Below are 25,273 nucleotides of genomic sequence, written 5' to 3' on the forward strand. Positions count from 1 at the left end.
CCCACGCTTGTTCAACGCACCATCAAGACGAGGCTGCTCGTAGTTGCAGTCACACCCATCCGTCAACCAACAACAAGCCTGATCGTTGTTCGTCGACAGCTTCACTGTGCTTTTCGTTGTGATGAACAACATGAACCAACAGTTCAACAACCTCGACGAACTACAACGTCAACTGCAAGAACGTGAACGAGAAGTCCACGCGCTCAAGGCCCAGCTTCACCTGGCATCCCAGAACCACACCCAGTCTTCGTTTGCCAGCCAGCAGTCGCACTATCCTGTTGAGCACAGTGATTTCCCCGTAGACTTTGTCAACGTCCCGAGAAACGTGCCCGCGCAACAATATGCCGTTCGCTCCGTGGGAAAAGTCCAGCGCAGCAAGTCCACCATGGGACATGCGCCGTCGTCCATGTCGTCAGGCCGTCCGATGGTATGTCACCCCGTACCCCTCTCGGCTCCTGAGAGTCGCCCATACTCACTCACCCGTTCCAGGACCAAAGCGGCGAACGTCAGCACCCCTTGAAGCGCCCCAGAGTCATGTCTCAACAGTACACACCATCGCCTTCCATGACCACCAGCATGTCACGTAGCGGTTCCAGCCAGTCGTCGCGAAATATGCCATTCATCGCAGCTGGGCCCATCGCTCCTCTCCAAAGCTCCACTACAGCCCACACGCCGCACAGCGGCTTCAGCCAGGCCCGAGACGGCTCCTCCAGCAACTACGGCTTTGCCACGTCCCTCCAGCGCTCAAACACAACGCAGCGCCGCTCATTTCTGCAAAGCGTCGAGGAGCACAGCTCTCTAGATGGTGTTGGCATTCACCCGTTGGCCTACCTGGAAGCACACGAGACCACCGACGCTGTAGCATCTTCAAATCCAAGACCCCCGCCTGCTCAAAACTACGCTCTATCACACAGCAATCGCGACTCGAGCTCTAGCCTCATGATGTCGGCTTGTCCATCCATGACGTCGGGGCCATCTGCCGCAGAATCGGCAGCGTTGACCCGGGACAACAGCTCCTTCGACAATTCTCTTGTTGGCGCATTTGATATGGCCAGGCTCGACTCGACGCACTCCCAACAGACGGACTTGTCTCTGGACCAGGACTTCTACGTCTCGTTCCAGGATGACACTTGCGACAAGAGCGGCGACCCCATGTCCTACCTGGGCGAAGGTTTCCTTGACCCCTCGTCCCAAGATTATTCCACCTCTGCCCATAGTGAGCAGTTTCTGTCTCAAGAGTCTATCGGCATGGAGCGATCCAACAGCTCCACCTCCACACAGTCCAGCGTGGAGCGCCGTGCACGCGAAGCACGCCGACGCCACAACCAGAATGCCACGAGGCTGCTCGCAGCAAAGCCCCAAGCTGTCGTCAAGAGTTCTCCGGCACAGGCCTCCAAAAAGGACGGCAAGGTGGCCATGACAAAGAGCGGCCCGTACACCAGGCCCAAGCACCCCAAGGTCAAGTGCACCATGTGCGACGATAACCCGCAGGGCTTCCGAGGCGAGCACGAACTGAAGCGGCATGTTGAAGCGAAGCATGCCGGCGTTGTCAAGAAGTTCATTTGCCGAGATCCTGCCCTTGCTGGCATCTCCACCGCTGTTCAAGCCCTTCACCCCCTCAGCCAGTGCAAGCAATGCAATGCCAAGAAGCAATACGGTGCTTATTATAACGCAGCGGCACACTTGCGTCGGACACACTTCAAGCCCAAGGTTGCCCGGGGCAAGAAGGCGCGCGGTGACGACGAGGAGAAGCGTGGTGGCAGTGGCGGCGGTGACTGGCCACCAATGACCGAGCTGAAGGCCTGGTTCGAAGAAGTGTATGTGCACAGCAGCGAAACCAACGATGCGGACGAGGACGAGGACGACAACGACGCAGCCAACACGGCCATGACGGCGATGGATATGACGTACCCAATCATCGGCAATAAGCTGCCCCAGGAGCCGGACTTTTCCGGGTACAGTATGGGTCCCGAGCTGTCACTCGACACGATGTCTCCTGACCAAGCCGCACTCATTTCTCCGGCCACCTTTGAGTTTTCTCCTTTTACTACTTTGTCGCCGGTGGACATGATACCATCCGATGCTACCTTCTCGGCCATGAACGCTTTAACGTCAGCGAATTGCGGAAATCAAATGTCGCAAGGATTCATGGTTGACGAATACGCGTCCTTTGCATTCGACGGAGCAGTCTGATGCCCTTGTCGACAACTCGGGTATTGGGTGCTGGAAGCAGCCATGTGCGCGTTGTATGACTCGATACACTGTCGATACCATACGCTGATATGAAAGACAACAATGAGAAGAACCTGAACCAAAAGAAACCCAAACCCCCCCCCCCCCCCCCAAAAAAAAAAAAAAAAAAAAAAAACAGAACGAGCATACGAATAACGGCCACTGCGACAACGTGCGGGTTCCCGAAATTACCCTGCCGCCGACCAATCTACTTCTTGGTCATTTCTATTGAAACGGCCTTATTTCTGGGAACCATTTTCTTACGTCTGTTTGCTTTCCTTTACATACGGTACGGATACGTTCGGGCCCAGTGGGATGTGGTAACAGCATTCCATGCTCTTCAGGAGCCCATGCCTCGACTGGTGTCAGTCAGGCTACCCTTGATCCATTTGTACATAGACGGTCTGGACCACAACGTCTACAGACCTCCGATGAGGACAGGATCGGCCCCCAGAGCCCTAGCAGGGCAGACAAGTGCGGGCAAAAGGAGGCCTGCGCACGGCCTGGTATGAATTCTAGCGAGGCGTTGGGTATCATTTGTTTTTGTAGCGGGACAGGGAGTGTGTAACTTGGTATGGGAACCGGGCAAATGGGTGTTGACTTGGGATGCTCCAGCTCTGGAGAGGAGCACTGGATAGGGTGTTGTGACGGTGTACCAATGAAGCCGCAAGGCTGCAATGAAGCTTGGCCAAGCTCGATGAAGATGGAAATTTATCTGCATTGATGCGTCTCTCACTTATGCCTTGTTAGTCGCGTGCAAAATATCTGTGATGCCTTGATGTTGAGCCTGACCCCTATTCTGGCTTGATGCTGGATGTACGTTTGGCGCACAGCCAAGTGGGGTTCCTTCACAGGGATCTCGACCTCATGCGACCTCGCCTCATCAAAACGGCTTCGACCTCGCCTCATCAAAACAGCTTCGACCACGCATCGCACAAGACACGCATCACACAAGACACGCATTGGCACCACAACAGCATGATGGCGATCCCACAGCGAGACCCAGACACACCACCGCCCACGCCCAGGCCCACGCCCGCGCACATCCCACACATCCACGCCGTCCCCCCGCGCCCTCGCCTCCACGCCGCCACCAGCACAACCACCACCAGCTTCGCCCTGCCCCCGCCAACCTACAGCTCCCTCGCCGAGCTCTCCCTCGCAGCCTCCATCCTCCTACCGCGCAGCCTTCCCCCCTCCGTCACCGTCCCCGTCCTCCCGCCCGCCCTGCGCCGCCTCAGCCGCCGCCCCTCCGCCCGCCTCGTCTGGGCCGCCCTCTTCGCCGACGGCCCCGCCCGCGCCGCGGCGCGCCTCGTCCTCGCCATCCTGACAAACCACGTGCGCCGCATGCTGGCCCCCTCGCTCGGCGCCTGGGTGTGCGCGACGCCGCTGGCCGCTCTCAAACTGGCCGTCGGCAGCCCGCACCTGTTCCTCGACGCGCAGCTGGTGCTCGCGTCGGCGCCGGCTGCGTGGGGGGCCGTGGCGCAGAAGGGCGCCGTCGATGTCCTCGGCGGCGCCGCGGCGCGGATGATGGTGGAGGCCGACGCGAAGAGCGCATCCGGGACCGCGCGGGAGGTTGCCGTGGTTGGCGTTTTGGTTTGGGCGCTTGCGGCGGCCGAGTATGTCCAGGCGAGGACGTGCCATGCCGTTGCTGTCGTGCTTGCTGTTGGGAAGCTCGTCGGCGGGCCGGCGGGGGTGCATCGTGCCGTGTTGGGGGAGGTTGTGGCGAGGCGGTGGGTTGGCGTGCCTCTGTGCGTGTGGTGGGTGGTGTACTACCTCGGGTTCGCGGTTGGGCCGATGGTCTGGGGTGCGTGTGCGAGCGCGGCGAGGGGACGGCCGGGTATGTTGGGGTTGCTGTGGGCTACGGCGTACGTGACGTACGTGGTCACGAGGTGGTCGAATAAGTACTATATCGTGTTGGAACTCTGGGGGTTTGTGCTGGTGGTCGGATGGGTGGTCATCGCCTTGCTTATCCTCGCTGGGAGGGCCGCCTCCGACATTCTGGACAAACTTCACAACGACAAAGGACAAACAGTGTCACCGGAGACATCACGAGTCGCGGATCAACCACGAACAGCAGCAAGGATCACACAGCGGGCCAAATCGACGAGGACGCATAGCTAACTCGGCCTCCGGTCACCTCAACGCCCCATCTCGCGCGCCCTTTTACGCACCTGCACGGCTACCTGTCCTTGGCCCCTTCGAGCGCCCCCGGTTTCCTCGCGCTAATGGCCACATAATGACAGTGCTCCCCCGCCGCATACCCCAGAACACCAGCGAGCGTGTTGGCGAAATACCTCTCGAGCCTCAACACCCTGACGATCAAGTATGGCACCAATGGACGAGCAGGTTAGAACATGTGCAGCATCGTCCACATTCTTCGCTATAGTTCCCGCTCGACGATATCCTCAAAAGCCGGGCCTCCTCGAGCAGCCCCCTGAAATAGCCCGGCCGCGCCGCCTGATACGTAGGCATGGCCCGCCAGCTCGTTGACCCTGCGCATATCGGCGGCCATCCAGCCGCCGGCTGTAGCAGCAGCGTCGAGGTCATGGTCGTACTCGAAGAGGACGATGCGGCCGCCGGGCCGCAGCGCCGCGCGGAAGCCCGCGAGCACGGCGGCCGGGTCGGTGGCGTGGACGAGCGTCTCCATGGTGTAGACGCCGTCGAGCGAGGCGTCGGCGATGGCGGGCTTGAGGTGGTGGTAGTCCATCTTGCGGACGGTGACGGTGCCGGGGGCGAGGGCCGCCGCGCGCACGTTGCGCCGCGCCTTGGCGACGTGGTGGTCGACTATGTCGATGGCCTGGACGCGCAGGCCGCCGCGCAGCGCCATGTGCAGCGCGACGTGGCCGACGCCGCAGCCGGCGTCGAGGACGGTGGCGCCGCGAGGCAGCGCGAGGGCCTCGAGCAGCTTGTCCTCCATGCGGCGGAGGGGCGGGCCGAGGGGGAAGGGGAAGTACGTGTCGTGGTCCCAGTAGGCGAAGTGGCGTGTGCCGCCGAGGAGCAGACGGTAGCCGATGCGTGATTCGAAGGATTGGTAGTAGCTCTGGATGGCAGGATTGTCGTTGATGATTGGCTCCGGGGAGCTTTCTTTCGGAGGGGATCTCAGGGATGACCTCGTCGTTGTTGAGGCTGGTGATACTGAGGAGGGCGCCATGGTGGTGGTGGTCTGCCAGCCGCCGGAAGCGTCGGCAAGAGACTCAGCTCAGCGAAGTCGACTAGGAAGCTCAAGCGGCAGTGCAGTTGGGAGGACCCTTTGATGCTTCCAGAGCTTCAATCGACGCCCAACGATGGCGCAACCACGAGATTGCAAGCTACAAGACAAAAGCAAAGGTTAGGAACACGCGTCGTGAGCTTCAAGATGCCGTAAGCTCTTGGCTGTGGTGGGGCAGCCGTGTCTCATCGAAGCGCCTCCATCGAAGCTGCCTCCAGCTCCAGCTCCCCTCACCACGTGACGTCACCAGCCTCTCTCTGTCTCTGTGTCACCAGCCTCCGAGTACCTTAGCATAGGACCCATGGCTGAGCACCAATATCCAGTCCAGCATCACCCGTGGATGGCAACGCACAACGCTTCCCTGTACACGCATCATCCCGGTGAAGGTCTTGGTCTAAATCTATCTATCTACCCTTTTCCTGTACACAATACTACTTTTGACCAGTCCTTCCTAGCCACCCGAACGCCAGCCTTTCTAGTAAATCCCGAATCCGTGCCTCGCAGATATCGTGTCCTCAGTGATTGTCCCGCGGGATGGGCTGTGTCTGAGCGATTCGTTGAAACTTGATCGACTCTTTCATCACCATGCCCTCGCTCAGACCACCGACCTCACGCCGGAAGATGTCCTGCCAGGGCGTCTGGCTTGGTGGACCGTGATAACCGCCTTTTGCTTCGTGCGCCGCGCGCCGCGCCTTCAACTCGTCGTCCGAGATGAGCATATCAACTCGACGCTTGTTGAGGTCGACACGCAGCCTGTCACCATCCTGAAGGAGCGCCAGATTGCCGCCATCAGCCGCCTCGGGTGTCGCGTTTAGGATCGACGGCGAGCCCGAGGTACCGGACTGTCGTCCGTCGCCGATGCATGGCAGGTCCTGGATGCCCTGCTTGAGCAGCCTCGGTGGCGCATGCATGTTGACAACCTCGGCCGCGCCAGGGTATCCTTTGGGTCCGACGTAGCGCATAACGAGGATAGTTCGTTTGTCAATATCGGCAATGTCGATGCGCTTCTCGTAGTCCTCGGGTCCGTCAAAGACAGCCACCTTGCTCTCGAATGCGTTGGGGTCGTTGGGGTCCTCGAGGAACTCCTTGCGGAACCCGGCCGAGATGACTGATGTCTTCATAATGGCAGAGTCGAAGAGATTACCAGTGAGGTGCAGAAACCCGGCGTTCTTCTTCATCGGTGCGTCAAACGCCTTGATCGTCGCCCTGTCCCACGAGGGGCCGTGTGCCGCAACATTGTCGCCAATGGTCCGGCCGTTGCATGTCAGCGCTCCAGGGTGTGGCAGCTTGCCAGCACCCACGAGCTCGGCCAGCACGGCTGGCAGGCCACCGGCTCGGTAGTACTCCTCGCACAGCATCTCGCCTGCCGGCTGAACATTCACGAGAAGCGGGAGCTCGTAGCCGATGCGGTCCCAGTCGTCGAGGTGCAGCGGTACGCCCATGTGCTTGGCAACGGCGTTGAGGTGGATGGGCGCGTTGGTGCTGCCGCCAATGGCCGTATTGGCGGCAATGGCATTCTCAAAGGCCTCGCGCGTCATAATGTCGGACGGGCGTCGGTCGGCCTCAACCATCTCGACAATCTGCAAGCCTGTACGGTAGGCTGCCTGCGACCGATCGCGATACACGGCGGGGATGGTGGCGCTGCCCGGTAGTGCCATGCCGAGGGCCTCGGCGAGAGCGTTCATGGTCGACGCCGTGCCCATGGTGTTGCAGTGGCCTGGTGACGGTGAGCCAGCGCACACCATGTCGAGGTAGCCGTCTGCATCGAGCTTGCCGGCGCCGTAGAGGTCACGCGCTTTCCACATGATGGTGCCTGTGCCGATCTTTTCGGCTTGGAGGTTGCCATTGAGCCTGGGAATGGGTCAGGCACGCCGTGGTTTACATAGGCAGGGCAGGGGGGCTCACATTGGTCCTACGTTGAGGCAGATGGCGGGGAGATTGACAGTCGCAGCAGCCATAAGCATTGCCTATTACTGTCGTTAGTTCAGCCCGAGTGATGGATGCATCTTGGGTGACGGATTGGCCATCCTCCATCACTTACAGGTGTGGTCTTGTCACAGCCCGTCGTCAAACTAGCAACAGTCAGCCGCCAGGAGTCCCCGCGCGTCGTCTTGTTAGGTCAGGGCAGAACTCACACTACACCGTCGAGTGGATAGCCGTGCAGAATTTCGACGAGACCCAGGTACAGCAGGTTGCGGTCGAGGGTGGCCGTCGGCCGGCGCAGCGTCTCCTGGATGGGGTGCGTGGGGAATTCGAGCGGGATGCCGCCAGCGCTGATGATACCGTCCCTGACTCGCTTGGCGAGCTGCAAGTGATGGCGGTTGCAGGGCGAGAGGTCGGAGCCGGACTGGGCGATGCCGATGATGGGCTTTCCGCTCTTGAGCTCCTCCGTCGTCAGTCCGTAGTTGAGCTGCCTGTCCATGTAGGCCTGCAGACGGTCAGTGTCACAATGGCCAAGGATAACGTGTGGCAGATGATGGCAGCCACGGCCGGGTGAGGGAAAAGAAGGGGGGGTGGGTAAGTACTAAGCTGATTCCGCGGTCATCGGTGCGGTTGAACCACTGAGACGAGCGGAAGGGCTTCTTGCCACGGCGCTGGGCTGGCGTCTTGGACGAGATGAGGGCCTCGAGCTCTTTTGACCGAAGGCGCAGGTTTTCGAGCTCAGCCGTGTAATCTTCAATATCAGCGAGGGGCTTGTCATCGCACTGCTGCGTGCAGCCGTTGCACGGTGTCTCGCAGGCCATGACGACGAGGATGGGGTGGGTGAACGGTTGAAGTATTTTCCTTCTTGTTCTTGCTTCCTTTTGGTTTCCGCGAGATCTGTTGACGAGAAGAGCTTGGGAGCTCGGTGAAGAAGGGGTGGGAGGTCCCAAATGGTGGTGGTTGAGTTGAAGTGTATTTTGAAGGCAAAAGGCAGGTAGGTTGGGTCATTCACCTTCCTCTTCCTTCCTTGGGCTAAGGTACTAGGTACGGCGGGTGGTGAGTCGAGGGCGCCTTCCCGGGTTGAGCCGCGCGCCGAACTCGGGACGTGGCCGGGCAGGCGGGCGTCGACCACCAGAAAACGAGACACCGCTCCTTCTCTTTTGCGGTGCTGCTGGGTTCCTTCTCCTGCTCCTTCTCCTCCTTCTCCTCCACTCACTTTTTTCCCCTGTGCCGCCTTCCCCCTTCTTTTCTGCCCCCTTCCATGTCACAAAAGTCGCGTCATAGCCCATGGGGCCCCATTGAAACGGCCGTAGGAGGGACGAGGCCCCATATGGCCTATCGTGGCCTAGCACCAAGGTAAGGTGGTAGGTAAGTGGTACTTGTACCTCGGAGTCGAGGCCTCAAAGGTACGCCCTGGGGCCTGCGATGCTGAGCGCGATACTTGGCAATTCCTGTGCCCAAGTGCCCTTGACCTCCTCGAGGCAAGGCACATTCACCTCTGGCACTGGCACAGACTCAAGACTCAGGGTCGGCACTACAGACAGTCGTACCGCCTACACGTGTACGAGTCTGAGTGAATGAAGAGAGTCCAGTGGACCGGGGGAGCCACAATCTCCACATTCACGATGGATCCTGAATATGAACGGACGGCCGAGCTTTGCCTGTAGCTTGTGTAGGTACTTGGGTGGTACCAAGCCAAGGGGCCGGTCTGGCGTCATGTCCGCCGAGCGAATACCAGAACCCTGCTGCCGGGGAGCCACAGCGCCCTGCAGGTCGCGATAGTGGCGTTCCACAGGCCTTCGTCTTTCGTCCCTACTTCTTTCGTCCCTATTTCTTTCGTCCCCGTTCCTCCTTCACTCCATCGCAATGAGGTACCAACGGAACGTCGCCTCCCATGGTTTCCCAAGCCGGGCACGCGCGCACGCCATCTTCTGCCAAACTCTGGCGTCGTTGGGTTCTTTACCTCCTTTGCGAGTACATGTACTGGTCCTCTGACTCATGGCGTGCCCAGGCAAGGCGGGGAGCGATAGGGAGTAAGAGGACCTCCCTCTGCACCAAGAGGAGGGGTGGAAGACACAGCCCATTTCCAGAAGACGGTGAACAAACACACATCCTGGGCATTTTGGGGAATCAAGAGGCCATTTTTCTTTTCTTCTCCTTTGCAGCCCATCCCGCCCCCCCGGTCTGCCATGCTATGCACCATGGGCCCCTCTGCCCTTCTCTAACCCCTGCCGAAGAGCCCACTGCCGAATCGCCAATGGGGCGCCTTCCGACGGTCCTAATCCGTGTAATCAATGGCGGCATGGTGTGGCCCTGATGGCCTGCCATGCGATGCGCACCTCTGATGCAACCCTTTCGCCACGTCCTGTACCCTGGATTGGTTGGTTCCAGTTGGCCTCATGGCACATTACAATCTTTTTTTTTTGTGGTCGGTCTGCCTTTCCATGTCGTCTTGCCCGCCTTCAGCTGATTGACCGGGGATCGACACGACCACCAACGTCTTGATTCTGCGGTTGATCTTCTCATTGAACCTTGACTCCTGCGATAGTCCGCCACTTGTGGGATAAAAATTGCTCTTCTTTCTCTCTCTCTCTCACTCACACACTCAGCTGATGGCTCGAAATGATATGTCAGGTAGCATCAGCCTTACCCAGAGTGCCCAATACGTCTGATTGATTAAAACCACATGCCCGCACGAGGCATCCTCTCGCCGATCCGGCCGCGGACCTGGGCCCTGGCGGCTGTCAATGTTGGTGGCGTATCTGCTTTGGGGGGGTGGGAAGGGGGTTGCACACAACCTGCGGACGTGTTGATACCGAAAAGTCGGAAAGGTTCTAGCCACCCGGACCCCGAGAGAGAGCCCTCGGACCGCCCCTTGTCTTGTTGATTGGTTGGGACGACGAGATGCATGCATGACTGGGAACGTCGTCTTCCGAATGATGCAATATCGCCTAGTCATTGACGCATTATGTGATTTCTGGGGGGCGGTCTCATGTTTGCGATGGCATTTGGGGAAGACTACAGCGAGGTGATAGTGTATCAATGCTGCATACTAAAAGCCTGGTGCTAATGACAACAGCTAGCACGAGGCGTCCTTGAGATATCGACAAGACTGGCAGGGAGTTATCGAATCGACTGCATCTCGGGTTACACTGGCCTTTGATTGATTGGCCATGCTGTTAGCTATCAAGCATCGTTCACGCCGGGACCACGTCGAGCTTGAGAAAATGTTCATACAGAATGTTGAGTGGAGGTCAATGTTGGGGTTGCGAAGTTCTACTTACCAGTTGTATTACAACAAACATGCGTGACCAAGCCGAAATTCCTAATATCAAGTCTTCCCCTGACAACTCCATCTCTTATAGCTCGAGACCAAAGAACATGCAGTTTGGTGTGCACGATCTCTTTGCTGTTTCGTTAGAGGATATAAAGCCTTTTTTTCTGTTGAATTGTGAAGTCATATGTCTCAATCTTGCGAAGCAAAAGAGGCCTTGTCACAAATATATCACCAACTTCAATTGCCCCGGGAGCTGATTTGTTGTTCTCTATTGTCTTCCACGAGAAGACGTCTGCTTTTCTACACGTACCATGCCTCCCTGTTTAGGTGGGTGGGTAGTTGACGAGGACAAGTTTTGTCCACCTATTTAAACGTTGTACTTTAGGACAATACATCCCCTTTGCCACTGGAATTTCTGTTCGTCACAACTAGGGATTTCGAAAAGAAAACCACCGGCTGGTTTCTCTCACCCAAAGTGCGGTTGCTGCAAGTCAACAGGGACCCGGACTTGGTGCATCGCGCATGCACGGTTTATCATTCAGTGCACTGACAATGTCAATGAGGTACTCTCTATAGTTTTCTCTCTGTCGGAATGATGACTCGGACAGTCCTCACTGCGAGCCGGCGTCCGCGTCGCTTCTGAGCTGCCGTAGGCCTCGATATCGCCAATTCGAGATGTGTGTTTCAAAAGCCTGCTCTCCATGTTTACCATTCGACGTGGCGTACACGCCGAGCACGACGCCTTGATGCGTTAGCAGAGCAGCGCAAGAGACCAGGTAAGTGTCCGTGACAGGCATTGCAGAACGTACCAGAGTAGTAGGGTACCAGATCCCTCCCCCGACAGTGTCCCAATACACGCAGCTCGCTTTCCCCGCCAGCACCGACGACGCCCCCTGAAAAGGCAAAGTGCGTACTGTTCACGGCTTCGATCTGCAGCCTCGCTTTGCTGCCGACCCACTCGTGCGGGATGGGAAACACCTCGGTCGGCACATGAGTGTGTCCTCGATACGGCGTCTCCGAGTGGCCCCGAAAACGCAGGTGCGGCCGCAGGCCACGGCTCCCGTTCGACGTGAGCATGACGATGCCGAGATCAAAGTGCTGCGCCTGGTCCTGCATGGCCGAAACGCCGACCTCCATCTCCTCCCTCGTCAAGGAACCCGTCCAGTCGACGTCAACGCTAAACCTGAACAGCGAATGCGCCATCCTTCGACCGACGAAAGTCTGGCCGCGCCCGAGCGCAAAGTCGGCATCAAAGCCCGTCAGGTTCAGGACCGAGGACCTCAGGGCGAGGGCGTTCCAGTGGCCCGCAGGCGAAACGGCGTAGTGTCTCGTCTTGGGGAGCCGCCAGTGGACAAAGTGAACGGGCAGGCTGCTCCCCGGCGGGAACGTCACGTCGTCGTCGGCGTCGCTCAGCTGGCCCTCGCCCCGCGCCGGGACGCTCTCCGGCGGCAGGGGCCAGCCCGAGACGGTGCCCGTCACGGGCGTGAAGACGGGGAACGCCCCGTCCTGCCACGTCACGGGCGTCAGCACGGTTTCGCGCCCCATGGGCAGGTTCCGAAATACGGCCCCGGCGCCGCGCCGTAGGAGCCGCCTGCGCGCACCGCCAGCGCGGCTGCCCACCACTGCCCCTCGGCATCCTGGAAGAGATCCGCGTGGCCCACGGCCTGGAAGTAGGAGCTTGTGTCGTTGGCGGCGGTGAGGAGGGGGTTCCCCGGGGCCGGGTCGTACGGTCCCTCGAGTTGCCGGGAGCGGGCCATTGTGACCATGTGGTTCTCGCGCGTGCCCCCCTCGGCGAGGAGGAGGTAGTACCACCCGTCGCGCTTCCAGATGTGGGGGGCCTCGGGCGAGGCGCCGCCGGTGCCGTTCCAGGGCATGATGATGGAGCCAATTTCGCCCGTCTCAAAGTCAAGCGGCGCATGCATGATGCCGGGGTAGTACGCTGCCGTGTGGGCGCCGGACACGTACGTCTTGCCGTCGTCATCCCAGAAGGGGGATGGATCGAAGCCGGGGAAGCTGAAGTGAACGGGATCGGACCAGGCGTCCGAGGAGTAAGGGTCTGTGGTGGTCACAAGGAAATTGTCCCAGCGGGAGTCGTTGACGCGGGGGAGCTGCTGGTTCACCAGGGTCGTCATGAGGTAGAAGATGCCCTCGTGAAAACGCAACGTCGGTGCATAGATGCCGCTCGTGGCCTTGGGCAGGAAAGCCATGCCCGGTAGTTGGTCTGGGCGACTGAAGCCATTGGACACATGCTTCCAGTGAACGAGATCATGGCTGGCGTGGATGGGGAGACCTGGGAAGACGAGGAAGCTTGACGTGGCGCAGAAAAATGTGTTATTGAACTCGGGCACAAAGACGCAGCTGGGATCGGGGTTGAAGCCGCTAATGATGGGGTTCTGAAACGTTGAGTTCGAGGTAGACGAGTCCTGGGCCGCGATGCCGGTGAGGCAGGCCAGGATAGGGGCCGCATGCACTGTAATCTTCATCTTGGCCATGGGCAGCATCTGCTCGATTTCCATATGCTTGTGGTGTACACGACATATATCAGTAAACTCTTCTGTATTTTACTTACATCAAACTCCGCTCGACTGCCCCAATCGCACGTCAAACTGACTTCCAGTCGGATCCGGGGCCTCTCCACACGGGACCGGTAGACGAGCAATGATCGTCACTTTTCCGGCCCTTGCGCACCCCATGCCTTTCCCCAGAGGTATAATGATTTAGCCTGAACAGCAACGACCGATCTATTCCTGCCTTCTGATCTGGCGCCATGCGGGGAAGGAGAGGTTTAGGGCTGATGCGGCGGAAATCCATCACAGGTTTGCCCGCAACAGTTGGCGCGTCAGTGGTGTTGGCCAAGTTGCTGGTCTGCTTTTCCGATGGTGCATATCTACGTCATCTCGACCTATCAGTCGATGCCCCCTCTTACGGTGCTCCTAAAATCTTATGGACTATTCTGTTACGGCGTATCAGGCTCTGTGAAACCTCGATGCAAAGAGAACGACGTCTAGTGAATTCTTGTCTTGATCTTGTACAACACGAAAAAGTTTAGAAGAACTTCCAAATCGAATCAGGTCCCTTGGTGCTCTTGAATGCGCTGTACCTCATACAAGCAAAATATAGCACAAACAGCACAGCCGCCCAGTTGGCGAAGAATACCCATACATTGTCGATTCCCTTCCCGGGCCCCTCCCCCATCGGGCTCTTGAAGTCCGTCTCTTACCCGAAGAGCGCCACGAGGATGCCTCCAAAGGCGAAGAGCAGGAACATGTGCGTCACGTAAAAGAACAGGGCCGACGTGCCAAAGACGAGCAGGACCTTGAAGTAGCGCTTTGCGAAAGACGCGGGGACTGCCGTGAAGAGGGCGAGGAGGAGGAACGTGCCGGCGAGGGTGAAGGCAAAAAAGGCGACGTCGGGCGGATACTTGACAACATAGAAGAAGGAGGCTACGGAGGCCAGGTACGGGTTCGTTTGCGGGTGCGCAAGCTGGTCGCTCGTCTGGAGGCAGTTCTCGGACAGGTTGCCGAAGCGCAGGACGCGCGTCAGGACGAAAAGGACGGAGAAGGCCAGGGCGGCGGCGAGGTTGGCGCAGGCGACGGTCGTGGCGGACCAGGAGCGGCGTAGGATCAGACGGCCGTATAGGACGCCGAGGATGGCAAAGGAGATCCAGGCGAGGGGCGGGAAGCCGGAGACGATACCGGGGAACTGCATGGTCATGACTTGGTAGAACCAGAAGCGGAGGAAGACGCTGCCCTTGGGCTCGCGGGGGCCTTCGGGAAGGCAGTAGCCGTGAGTTGGGGACATCCACATGTTCCACCAGATAGTGACAGCCGTCAGAACCAGAAGGATCATGTTGTGAAACGTCCACGAAATGCTCTCGGCGCGGGATGAGGGCTTCTCAGAGAAGCCCACGTCGCGGTTGTTGACGAGAAGAGGTGCCTCGGCCTCGTCGTCGGGAATCCACCGGGATAGGAGCGTTGCGAGAGCCACTTCGGTATACGAGAGTCCAACCCACAGCACGCCCACCAAAAAATAATCCACGGCCAGCGCGATCAGAATGATGTTGAAAACCCACACGGCGCCCCTCGAGATGATGCCCCCCATGGCCATTGACACGAGCGTCAAAACGACGGCCCTGACAAGGAAATGCCGAACCATTCGGCTGGCAGACCATCCGAGCTTCGTCCTCGACCGGCCAAAGTACACGATGCCCATGCCCAGCAAGAAAGTGAACCCAGGCGCGCAGAAATGGGCGAGGGTGCGCATGGCGTAGGCGATGCGATAATTCCACTCATGCACGACGGCACCATCCTCCTCGGTCACGCGGCCGGTGCCGTGCTGCCAGGCGCCGAGGGCCATGGTGTTGTGGTCGATGGCCATGAAGGCCATGAGGAGGCCTCGCACGAGATCGGGCGCAATGGCACGCGCCGAGGCTGTCGCGGCTGGCAGCTTGAAGCTGAGGCTGCGCTGTACGGAGCCGTACGAGCGCCTTTCAATGTCAGTGAGGGCGCGGCGCGCGGGGCTTTCATATGACGAGGTTGTGATCTCGCTCGCGTCGTCATTATCGCTAATGTCTTCAAAGGCTGTTTCCTGGGGGTGATCATCGGGGCGAAACGGCGCTGAAGAGGCTGTCGAGGCCATCTTGACGACCTGGAGGCTTACGGCAAGAGCCAGAATGCCTAAAATGGCTCGAAAATAGCACAAGTTGATGAGTGACAGACGAGGAAGAAGAAGAGAAGAAACCGCTTGGGGAGGATTGAATTCCGAATACGCCAAGCACAACATCTCGCCTCAGCCTAGAAACGAGTTTGGAGCAAGCGGAGCCTTCAAGTGGCGCTACTGGCCAATTGATCCGATTCGGTTCATGTTGCAATCGTTGCTGTGCATTTGTCAGAGAGTGGGTGAATGATGACGCAGCTCTGTTTTTGCCTTGTTCGTCTTTTGTGGTTAGTCTGGCTGACGGATCTTCTGACGCTGAATCAGAATGAGAATGCTCTAGATGGTGGAGAACCAAGATGAATGTTCATGGAGCGATGGCGAGATGAACGTCGTTTACCGTTTGAAAACCTCTGTTGCAATTGAGCCTAGTCGCTCCTCAGGCAAAGTCGTTTTCCTGGCGCTTCTGGCTTGCCTCAAAGTCGAAGCCAAGCTCGGCTAATGTCTTAATCTCATGCCGTCGCTCGCCCTGTAGTCTTGAGGCCACCTTGATCAGCGGCACCCTCTCCCTTGTCCACCTCTTCTCTGGGCCCCAATAGGGCGGCAGCTTTCCCTTGCCGTCGTTCTCCAGCCCTTCGACCGTCGCCGCCGACAACGACTGCTCGTGCAGCTTGTTCAGGTAGTCCACATCCTTGGGAAACAGCATGGTGTGAATCGCCTTGCCCCCACCACCCGCCTCCGCCAGCGCCTGGGCCTCCCACGCTCTCATCTCCTCAGTGGGCGGCACAGCCAGGCGTCCCGCCCACAACCTCGCAACCCACGCCGTCTGCGCCTCGGCGATGGGGAACGGCACGATGCGCTGCGGGATGCCGACGAACGCCAGTGTCGGATCGTCAATGTAGAGCATGTGCTCATACAGGTTCCGCGCATACGACCCGTCGGTGATGACCGGCGGCGACAGCGCCCGCAGGAAGGGGAAGCTGTAGAAGTAGCCCGTGCAGAAGACGACCGAGTCGATGTCGCTCTCGACCTCGCCGTTGGCGAAGCGGACGCTGCGTGTCTCGGGCACGAACTCGGTAATCTCGGGCACGAGCTTGAGGATGGCGCCCTCGGCCTCGTCCTCGGCCGTCTTGAGCTCCGTCTTGACGGACACGAGCACGGGGTGCTGGCAGACGGTCGCAATCTGGGCGCTGAGGTCGATGCCAGAGGCTGAGTTGCCGACAATGACGACTTTCTGGGGGGGCATCAGTACTTGTTCCTCAAAACAAATCAACAGGAACAGCGAAGGGAAGCACACACCTTGCCCTCAAACTGTAGCTGGTTTCGGTAAAACTTGGAGTGGGAAATGGCGCCTGGATGGGCGGCGTTGTACTCTGCCAACCCCTTGATCTCGGGGATAAAGGGATCGTTATAGTGGCCGCTCGCGACCATGACGGCGTCGAACTCGGAGCGCTTCATCTCCTCCGTCTTGAGGTCGAGCGTCTCGACCTCCCAGACAGAGCCACCGTCCTTGTCCGTCTTGGAGACGCCGAGTATCTGGGTCGACAGAGACAGGTGCGGCGTCAAGCCTTTGCCATACTCTTCGAGATAGCGTTTGACGACGGCATGCTCGGGAAAGAGGGACGAGCCTTGGGCGAATTCCAGGTCGGTGTAATTCATGAGAGAATGGGGGATATTTGTCTCGAGAAAGTCGTAGACCGGCGAGACGAATTGAGGGCTCGCACTGTCATCCGTTCTGATGGCCGTATCTGGCCGTTTCGAAGGGGACGTCCGAGGAACCGTGAAATCATTATCAATGACAGACAGAGGACTGTATGCCCACGTGCCGCCAATTGTATCCCTCTGATCGAATATGCGGACCTCGGAGAACTTCTTCTCAGCGAGGAGGTACTTTGCAGCTGCCAGGCCGCTGGCGCCCGCTCCAATGACGGCGACGCGGCTCACATGCAGACGACTTTCGAGCCCATGGGGTGACATTGGTGGTGTGAAGGGAGGAAGTCGCTCGAGCCACTATCCAACTCGAGAAAGGAGCTCTTCTTGGGACTGATGTATTGTCCCAGATGATGCGGGATTTACGTAGCACAAGCCTCATATGTCGTCATTGAAGAAATCGTCAAGAGAGTGAAATGCAGAGCAAATAAAAAGAAAAACATGAATGGTCGTAAGATGATGAGCTAGATGATGGTTCCAATGGCGAGAGACTCTCAGATGATCAAGGTGCCAGACGAATCGTGAAGCTCATCCATCCCTTGGGGGGGGGGGACATCGGGTGGTATGCGGACTGTGTGGTGATCATAGCGGACTGTGAGCTTAGGGGCTCTTCAGGGGCCCTTGTACAGTGCGCAGCCCTCTTTGTCCCTAGCACGCCATACCCAGCGCCGAAGTCGGGCTCCAGCCGACGAGCAACCAGGCAGGCAAGACACGCCATGCTGGGCAGGTGCTCCCCAGATCGGCCCCTCCCGACAGCCAAGCATGCACAACCACAGAACCATTTTGCTTCTCCCCCATCATCAAACCATTCAACGAGTCACCACGATCCTCGATACCGGCTGGAACCCCCCTCCCCTCCCCCTTGTTTCCATCTGATTGCATCCCCGTCGGACATTGCCCGCTGGCTCAATTGTCTGGCCGTGTCTTTCTTCCATCATGGCATCCGCGGCGGATATGCGAACAAATGTCCACCGCTTTCGCATTCGACGCTCGTCCATCTCCGACCCTCACGCCGATCCCTCGTCCACGTCGTCTTCGGCACCGCTCCGACGACGGTCTGCCTCGCCCCCCACCGGCAACGGCACGAGCATCGTCAACTCAGTGGCATCCTCCAATGAAGGGCCCTTGTCTGCCGAGAGACCCGGCCCCTCAGACGGCCTTCCCTCCGCCAAGGCCGCCCGTGAGATACCCGCTTGTGACCGCTGTCGCCATTTCAAGAAGAAGTGCAGTCGTACTTTTCCCATCTGCACCCTGTGTGCCAATGCCGGGTCCAAGTGCAGCCTCTCGACGCCTGTTGACTCAACAGCGGCGCAGACACATCATCTGCGCGCCAGGGTGGAATGGCTCTCCAGCTTCATCAACAAGCACGTCCCCGTCGGCCCTACCGGCATAGCCTCTATCGACACAGGCACTGATCTGTCGTCCTTTGTTGACCACAGTCGACGGTCGAATGCGGCGAGTGACACCAGTCAGGGGGCTCTCCCGACAACTCCTTCACTTGCGGCGCCACTGCAGCGTCATGCTCCCAGTCGACCTTTTGACCCTCTAGAAGGCGTCCGTCATGTCAGTTCTCACGCGACACCCCCGGGGGGAAACGATCCGCTCAGCCAGACGCCCTCCATCTTCTCGAGCCCCGGCAGACCGGGTCTCGCCGCCGCATCCACCATCGGCACTCCGGGTCTACCGCCTGACGCCGCCGCCCGCAGGTTTGTCGATGCCTACTTCCGCAACGTCAACCGCGCCTACCCCTTCGCCAACCGCGACAAGGTCCTGCGCGATCTGGAGGCCTTGGGCGAAACGGCCATGGGCCAGCGCGACGCCGACTCGACCGTGCTGTATCTCATCATGGCCATTGGTTGCACCTCCCTCGAGCGTGCCGGCCAAGTGCCCAAGGACACGGCCAGCAAGTTTGAGGTTCCCTATGCCGAGATTATCCAGGAGTGTCTGGCCAAGGAGGACACCGAGTCTATCCAGGTCCTGGTACTCCTCTCACTGTATTCGCTGTTTGATCCCCATGGGGCTTCCGCCTGGTCGATGGCCGGCATCGCCTCGAGGCACGCCATGCTCCTGGGACTCAGTCGGCGCGCCTCCGAAGACAAGTCTCTCGCGGCTGTCGAGCTCGAATTGCGGCACCGTCTGTTCTGGAGCATCTTTGTACTGGATCGCATGATGGCAGTGTCCATGGGCCTGCCCGTCGCTCTCATTGACGACAACATGGACGTGCCTCTGCCCGGCTTGACTATTGAAGAGTTCGCTTCACCAGAACGGCAGCAGTTCGCATCCACGCTCCAGACAAACCGCCACGTCATTCAGTTGCGGCAGCTCGAAGGCCGGATTCTCACCCTCATTCACCACCGGAGGCGGTCGGACATAGCCTCCTTGTCCCAGGCCGACCGCCGAGCCATCCTGCATGATCTCAGAACTGATATCGAGGCCTGGTACAGCAGTGGCTCCCTGGTATCGCCCATGGAAGCCGACAATATTCCCATTCATAATTCGATCACCTGGCTCAGCGCCCGCTACTATCACCTCCTGATCTTGCTGCACTATCCCTGCCATTTCAACTCCTTCGCTTCCAGTGTCTCGGCGACAGAGCTGCTGAGGTTTGCCCAAAAGCACCTGCAGTCAACGTCTGCCCTCCTTCAACAGCGCCAGCTTCCCTTCAATCGGATCACGCTGTGTCGCATATTCCCCGTGGGTCTCGTGCTGATACACGGATTCATTGCTTGTGAGGCAGAGGGGTCGCCTTTCCCCGCCAGAGACGAGGTCGCCGTCGTTGTCAGCATCCTCGAAGCGTTTCCGAGTGGCTGGGTCAACGCCCACAAAGCTGCCAACATCTTTCGCCAGTTCATGACCTTGACGACCAGCCCACCGAGCTACGGACCCATGCACTTTCAGACAACGATGCTCGGCAACGGGCCTCTCGATGCCGCGAGGGAGTCGACGCAGGCCATGCTGCGACCGATACTGACCAACCTCCTCGGCCTCATGCAAGAGGTCCTGGGCAAGGCGACTTGCTATGCCTTCCACGAGATGCCCGATAGTCGGGGCGGCTTCGCGGGGTTCAGCGGCCCTTTATCTTCATTTTCCCCACCCGGACCCTCGCGAAGCCTCGGTGGTTCCATGTCGGGTCTCACGCCTGGGGCCGAAGGAGCCATGGATTACAACTGGAGTTCTCTCGAAATGGGCTTTCTCTGAACGAGACCGTGTGAGTGATCGGAACACGAGGTTCGCCTAACTTGGTGGGCTGCTCTGTCTTCGGCTGCTTTCGCAAACAGCGCACAGATGCCAGGCTTGATCCAATCTGGCGAAACAACAACAATTGATACCGAAAATAGACATGACTGAGCATCAGATCTGATGCTCACGCCATCCGGTACGGTAATGCCACGCCCGCCTGATGGGTAATGCGAACTCTGCCGGTGAGTCACGAGACGATGGCGCCCGAATTCCCCAGTATTCATTCGGCTCCGGTGGCTTCGGCCTCCGTCTGGTAGCTTCCGCCCCGTTTGACTTGATTGACCATCTGGAGAGATCTCAGATGCGCATCGTCACTGTGCCTTGGCTGCCCGATGCAGCAACAGTTTGGAACACCCTGCGTCACAGGCTAGTGGGAGCCCCAACCCACGCACCCCGAAGGGAAACACAATTCCCGGACTTTGGGGGCCGGGGCAGATGCTACGCCTGGACCGCCGCCTGTCGTCTGCTCCACTTGGCTCTCGGAGGCGACAAACGGGCCGCTGTGAATCGTCACTACCGCGATTCTGGTACGTAATGACAGGCAGTCAAGCCCGGCGTGCGTCTTGGCTTCTCGAATAGGTCAATAGACGACAACATGTGGGGCCACGACTGCCTTACAGTTCTTTGCCTCAGTCTAATTCGACTGACGGAATGGCAATCTTTGGAAAATAAGCCTCTTGGAGCAGCGTCTTGGGCAGTAGAGCATCGACTTCGCAATGGTGGCTCCACGCCTTGAATCTTTGTGGCGGCCAAAGGTGCTTATATTAATAGCCTTTGGTCCACGTCCTCTTCCACCATGCTTGGTTATCCTTCATTGAACATCAAGCGCATTCATTGACTGCCCTACCTCAACATCACAGCTTCAAACGACATCTCGCCTACTCGGCGGCCGCCCATCATGTCGGAAAAGCAGGCGCACCAAGCCACAGAAGGCCATGTTTCTGGCCAGGCAAACGAACCCATGACGGCGCCGGCGCATGCTCTGTCTGCCGCACAGGTTGTGGAAGAACTCCAGACAGACCCCACCGCCGGCTTGACTATCGAGGAAGCTTCTCTGCGCCTTTCAAAATATGGCGTCAACGACTTTGAGAAGGAAAAGGGTGTTCGTCCACTCCAGATATTTATCGCCCAGATTGTCAACTCCATGGTCATGGTACGTATTCCCAGTCACCAACTGCCAATATGTTTCAAATGCTCATCTGCCGCAGGTTCTTCTTCTCGCTCTCGCAGCCAGTTTTGCTATTCAAGCTTGGATCGAAGGCGGTGTACTTGCCGCCCTGATTCTTATCAACGTTGTCATTGGTTTCTTTCAGGACTTGCAGGCCGCCAGAACCATCGCGTCATTGCAATCTCTCAACTCGCCAACGGCCAACGTCATCCGGGGCGGAGCAAGCACCACGGTGGAGAAGGCGACTCTCGTTCCCGGCGATATCATTGAACTGAAGACGGGCGACATGGTCCCCGCTGACGTTCGCCTCATTGACACCGTCAACCTCGAAGCCGACGAGGCACTCCTTACTGGCGAATCCGTTCCCGCGCGCAAAGATCCCAAGGCCACCTTCGACGGCGAAGACACCGGACCCGGCGATCGCCTGAACGTCGCCTTCAGCTCGACTACCATTACACAAAGGCCGCGGACGTGCTGTCGTGTTCGCTACCGGCATGTCGACCGAGATTGGAGCCATTGCCGCTGCTCTCCACGACCAGGGCGGCGGCAAGCGCAAACCCAAGAAGGACGCCGATGGCAACGTTAGCCTTGCCGCCCATGTCATGTACGCCTTTGGCTGCCTCTGGGACTGGTGCGGCGCTTTCCTCGGCTTGACTGTCGGCACACCCCTGCAGCGCAAGCTTTCCCGCCTATTTCTGTACATTTTCATGTTCGCCATCGTCTGCGCCCTCATCGTTCTTGGGGCCAACGGCATGGAGGGGCGACGCGATGTCATTATATATGCTGTCGCGACAGCCATTGGCACACTTCCCGTCACACTCATCCTCGTCCTCACCATCACCATGGCTGCGGGAACCAAGGTCATGGTGGAGCGGAACGTTCTTGTGCGCAACATGCGCTCCCTGGAAGCTCTGGGTGGCGTCACCAGTAAGTTGCCCCCTCCCCTAGCGCTGACCATGGATAACGTGACTAACGTAAACAGATATTTGTTCTGATAAGACTGGCACTTTGACTCAGGGCAAGATGGTCGTCAGAATGGCGTGGCTTCCCAGCCTTGGTACCTACTCTGTGGGCATGAGCAACGAACCGTACAACCCCGAGGTCGGCGGCGTAAGCTTCACGGTCGCTGAGCCCAAGGACATTCCCGCCGAAGATACCGAGAGTGCAAAAGTCATGCCCGTCGATGAGGCCGCTGCCCACTCGGCCCTTCGCCACTACCTCGATGTCGCCTCGCTTGCCAACCTTGCCACCGTCCAAAAGGTCGACTCTGAAGATGCGCCCGGCACGCAAGTGTGGAAAGCATCCGGTGACCCCACGGAGATTGCGATCCAAGTCCTTGCCACGCGCTTCGGACGCACAAGCCCGCTGTTGGCCAGCTCCTCGGAGTGGAAGCAGCTTGCTGAGTTCCCCTTTGATTCTGCCATCAAGAAAATGTCTGTTCTCTTCCAAAATGAGGTCACTGGGGTGGTCCACGCGTTCACCAAAGGCGCTGTCGAGCGCGTTATCGACAGCTGCACTTCCCTCTCTGCCACGAGCGACGGCACGACTCCCATGACGCCTACCATCAAGGCTGACATCCTGGCCAACATGGAGGCGCTTGCACGCCGCGGCCTGCGTGTCCTCGCATTGGCCAGCAAGTTCCCGGTCCGCGCTGTCACCGAAAAGGAGGCTTCGTCAGGCAATCTGAAGCGTGACGAGTTTGAAGACGACCTTATTTTCCGTGGTCTTGTCGGAATCTACGATCCCCCTCGTCCGGAATCCCGACCCAGCGTCTTCAAGTGCCACCAGGCTGGTATTGGCGTCCACATGCTGACTGGCGACCACCCCGAGACTGCACGTGCCATCGCCGGTGAAGTCGGTATCCTTCCGTCGCGGATGCATCTTCTGCGGAGGGACATTGCTGAGGGCATGGTTATGACAGCACACGACTTTGACCAGTTAACGGACGAACAAGTCGATCAACTGCCCGAGCTGCCACTCGTCGTCGCGCGATGCGCGCCGTCTACCAAGGTTAGGATGATCGATGCTCTTCATCGCCGCGGCCGCTACGTTGCCATGACGGGCGACGGCGTCAACGACAGCCCCAGTCTGCACCGTGCAGATGTGGGCATCGCCATGGGAGAAGGTGGCTCCGACGTCGCCAAGTCTGCCTCCGACATTGTTCTCAGCGACGACAACTTTGCAAGCATCCTCAACGCCGTAGAAGAGGGACGCCGGATCTTCGATAACGTCCAGAAGTTCATGTTGCACGTTCTGGCCGCCAACGTCGGCTTCGTCACGACCCTGCTCATCGGTCTCGCCTACAAGGATCAGGACGGTGTCTCCATCTTCCAGCTGACGCCCGTTGAGATCCTGTTCATGCTCCTCGTCGCTGGTGCTTTTACTGAGACTGGCCTGGGCTTCGAGTCGGCCTCTCCCGACATTCTCAACCGCCCGCCGCAGAGTGTAAGTCGATTCTTTTACGTGTCTCCTGACCTTGCTGACTCAATGGCCAGCTCAAATACGGTGTCTTCACGCCCGAGTTCCTCGCTGACATTGCTGCCTATGGCGTGCTCATGGCCATCTGCATCCTCAGCTCCTTTGTCATTGTCATCTTTGGCTTCTACGGCGGTAACCTCGGACGCGACTGCAACCTCGAGTGGTCCGAGCAGTGCAATGATGTTTTCCGTGCCCGCTCGACCTGCTACACGGCCATGATGTGGATCTTCCTCTTCTTCGCCTGGGAGCTCGTCGACTCGCGCCGCTCCTTCTTCGACGGCATGGTCAGCGACACGCGCCGCTGGGCGCAGCGCCTATGGCGCAACAAGTTCCTCTTCTGGTCCGTCGTTCTCGGCACCATTAGCGTGTTCCCGACGCTGTACATTCCCGTCATCGACCACGTCGTCTTTCTGCACGACGGCATCGACAAGGAGTGGGGCATCGCCATCGCCATGACGGCTCTGTTCTTCGCGGGCGCCGAGGCGTGGAAGTGGGCCAAGAGGGTGTACCTCCGCAGGCACAACCTCATGGTCCGCAAGGACGCGGGGGCCACGGAGGAGGACCTCGAGGCGAGGGTGTTTGAGAGGTTCTACCAGGGGCAGAGCGACGGGAGCTTCAGCGAGAAGTAGCTCGTTGGATGGCTCGCCAGGTGACGATTAGTGTGCATGGTTTCGTTAGCATCGCATAGTTCCGGCGTTGGGCAGCGCTCCCCTCTTCGCGGGGGTTGAGCAATCTTTTTTTAGATCAAGTAGACTGGGTGGGCTAGAATGCTTCCCTTGGAATAAAACCACTTTCCTTGTTGAAGCGAAAAATATGAATGCGAATTGCGCCCCGCCTCACCATGCCGTACCCGGGGTATCAAATATCGTAGTCGCAGACCAGGCTTAGATCCAGTACCGCGCCCACACGCCATGCTCCTCCCTCGTCCCACGGAACCTGAACTCCAGCTCCGTCACGTCCTGGAAGCCCTCCTTGGCTTTGGGCTCGCGGAAGCGCGACTTGAAGCCGTTGAAGGCGAGCTGCGGCAGCGCCGTCCTGGCTTCGGGGTTCATCTAGCATCGTCAGCAGGCCAGTCGCGGAGGGTCTTAAGCACAGGGATTTTCGAGCACGAGAGTCTTTAAGCACAAGGACTTCGAGCACAGGGATTTCGAGCACGAGGAGAAATGTGGCCGAGCCAGAGTCCAGGGCTTACCGTTGTGTTGAGCGCCCTGACGACATCGTTGTGCTCGCAGACGAAGAGGGGCGTCTTGAACCACACGCAGCGCACGGGGACGTCGTGCTGCTTGGCGAGATTGACCCACACGGCGCGCGTGTCGGGGTCGGCGTTTGTATTGTCTGGAGAAGCACGCTGTCAGCCACGCATTTGATTTTTCATCCCTGG

At 58.7% G+C, this 25,273-nt stretch overlaps 11 protein-coding genes across 11 annotated transcripts in view; 5 read left to right on the plus strand and 6 right to left on the minus strand.

Annotated features, from left to right (window-relative positions):
* Positions 1-121: 121 nt before the first annotated feature.
* Positions 122-2,193, plus strand: VDAG_03854 (key lime pathogenicity protein; the record flags this gene model as incomplete). Its single annotated transcript, XM_009653938.1, has 2 exons — positions 122-427; positions 490-2,193. 2 exons carry the CDS (start codon positions 122-124, stop codon positions 2,191-2,193), a joined length of 2,010 nt encoding a protein of 669 aa, XP_009652233.1.
* A 389-nt stretch (positions 2,194-2,582) lies between these two features.
* On the plus strand, positions 2,583-2,744 carry VDAG_03855 (uncharacterized protein; the record flags this gene model as incomplete). Its single annotated transcript, XM_009653939.1, has 1 exon — positions 2,583-2,744. The coding sequence occupies one exon, from the start codon at positions 2,583-2,585 to the stop codon at positions 2,742-2,744; it is 162 nt and encodes a 53-aa protein (XP_009652234.1).
* A 469-nt stretch (positions 2,745-3,213) lies between these two features.
* VDAG_03856 (uncharacterized protein) lies at positions 3,214-4,586 on the plus strand (the record flags this gene model as incomplete). The annotated part of the gene is made up of 2 exons (XM_009653940.1): positions 3,214-3,927; positions 4,479-4,586. The coding sequence occupies 2 exons, from the start codon at positions 3,214-3,216 to the stop codon at positions 4,584-4,586; spliced, it is 822 nt and encodes a 273-aa protein (XP_009652235.1).
* Positions 4,587-4,615: 29 nt separating this feature from the next.
* On the minus strand, positions 4,616-5,386 carry VDAG_03857 (uncharacterized protein; the record flags this gene model as incomplete). Its single annotated transcript, XM_009653941.1, has 1 exon — positions 4,616-5,386. One exon carries the CDS (start codon positions 5,384-5,386, stop codon positions 4,616-4,618), a length of 771 nt encoding a protein of 256 aa, XP_009652236.1.
* Positions 5,387-5,958: 572 nt separating this feature from the next.
* On the minus strand, positions 5,959-8,187 carry VDAG_03858 (dihydroxy-acid dehydratase; the record flags this gene model as incomplete). The annotated part of the gene is made up of 5 exons (XM_009653942.1): positions 5,959-7,294; positions 7,349-7,410; positions 7,485-7,515; positions 7,579-7,871; positions 7,969-8,187. 5 exons carry the CDS (start codon positions 8,185-8,187, stop codon positions 5,959-5,961), a joined length of 1,941 nt encoding a protein of 646 aa, XP_009652237.1.
* A 3,067-nt stretch (positions 8,188-11,254) lies between these two features.
* On the minus strand, positions 11,255-13,135 carry VDAG_03859 (xylosidase/arabinosidase; the record flags this gene model as incomplete). The annotated part of the gene is made up of 3 exons (XM_009653943.1): positions 11,255-11,385; positions 11,453-12,149; positions 12,245-13,135. 3 exons carry the CDS (start codon positions 13,133-13,135, stop codon positions 11,255-11,257), a joined length of 1,719 nt encoding a protein of 572 aa, XP_009652238.1.
* A 553-nt stretch (positions 13,136-13,688) lies between these two features.
* On the minus strand, positions 13,689-15,281 carry VDAG_03860 (uncharacterized protein; the record flags this gene model as incomplete). The annotated part of the gene is made up of 2 exons (XM_009653944.1): positions 13,689-13,737; positions 13,864-15,281. 2 exons carry the CDS (start codon positions 15,279-15,281, stop codon positions 13,689-13,691), a joined length of 1,467 nt encoding a protein of 488 aa, XP_009652239.1.
* Positions 15,282-15,735: 454 nt separating this feature from the next.
* On the minus strand, positions 15,736-17,273 carry VDAG_03861 (thiol-specific monooxygenase; the record flags this gene model as incomplete). The annotated part of the gene is made up of 2 exons (XM_009653945.1): positions 15,736-16,530; positions 16,596-17,273. The coding sequence occupies 2 exons, from the start codon at positions 17,271-17,273 to the stop codon at positions 15,736-15,738; spliced, it is 1,473 nt and encodes a 490-aa protein (XP_009652240.1).
* Positions 17,274-17,942: 669 nt separating this feature from the next.
* Positions 17,943-20,204, plus strand: VDAG_03862 (STB5 protein; the record flags this gene model as incomplete). Its single annotated transcript, XM_009653946.1, has 1 exon — positions 17,943-20,204. One exon carries the CDS (start codon positions 17,943-17,945, stop codon positions 20,202-20,204), a length of 2,262 nt encoding a protein of 753 aa, XP_009652241.1.
* A 940-nt stretch (positions 20,205-21,144) lies between these two features.
* VDAG_03863 (calcium-transporting ATPase) lies at positions 21,145-24,521 on the plus strand (the record flags this gene model as incomplete). Its single annotated transcript, XM_009653947.1, has 5 exons — positions 21,145-21,399; positions 21,455-21,895; positions 21,954-22,341; positions 22,397-23,859; positions 23,910-24,521. 5 exons carry the CDS (start codon positions 21,145-21,147, stop codon positions 24,519-24,521), a joined length of 3,159 nt encoding a protein of 1,052 aa, XP_009652242.1.
* A 255-nt stretch (positions 24,522-24,776) lies between these two features.
* The window catches only part of VDAG_03864 (bifunctional polynucleotide phosphatase/kinase), a gene marked incomplete at both ends in the record, with an annotated part of 1,796 nt that continues 1,299 nt past the window's right edge, over positions 24,777-25,273 (minus strand). Inside the window, 2 exons of the mRNA XM_009653948.1 lie at positions 24,777-24,944; positions 25,085-25,240. Coding sequence (XP_009652243.1) covers positions 24,777-24,944; positions 25,085-25,240 — 324 coding nt within the window. The remainder of the gene's footprint in view (positions 24,945-25,084; positions 25,241-25,273) is intronic.

This window comes from Verticillium dahliae, genomic scaffold (assembly GCF_000150675.1).
Source record: "Verticillium dahliae VdLs.17 supercont1.6 genomic scaffold, whole genome shotgun sequence".
NCBI lineage: Eukaryota > Fungi > Ascomycota > Sordariomycetes > Glomerellales > Plectosphaerellaceae > Verticillium > Verticillium dahliae.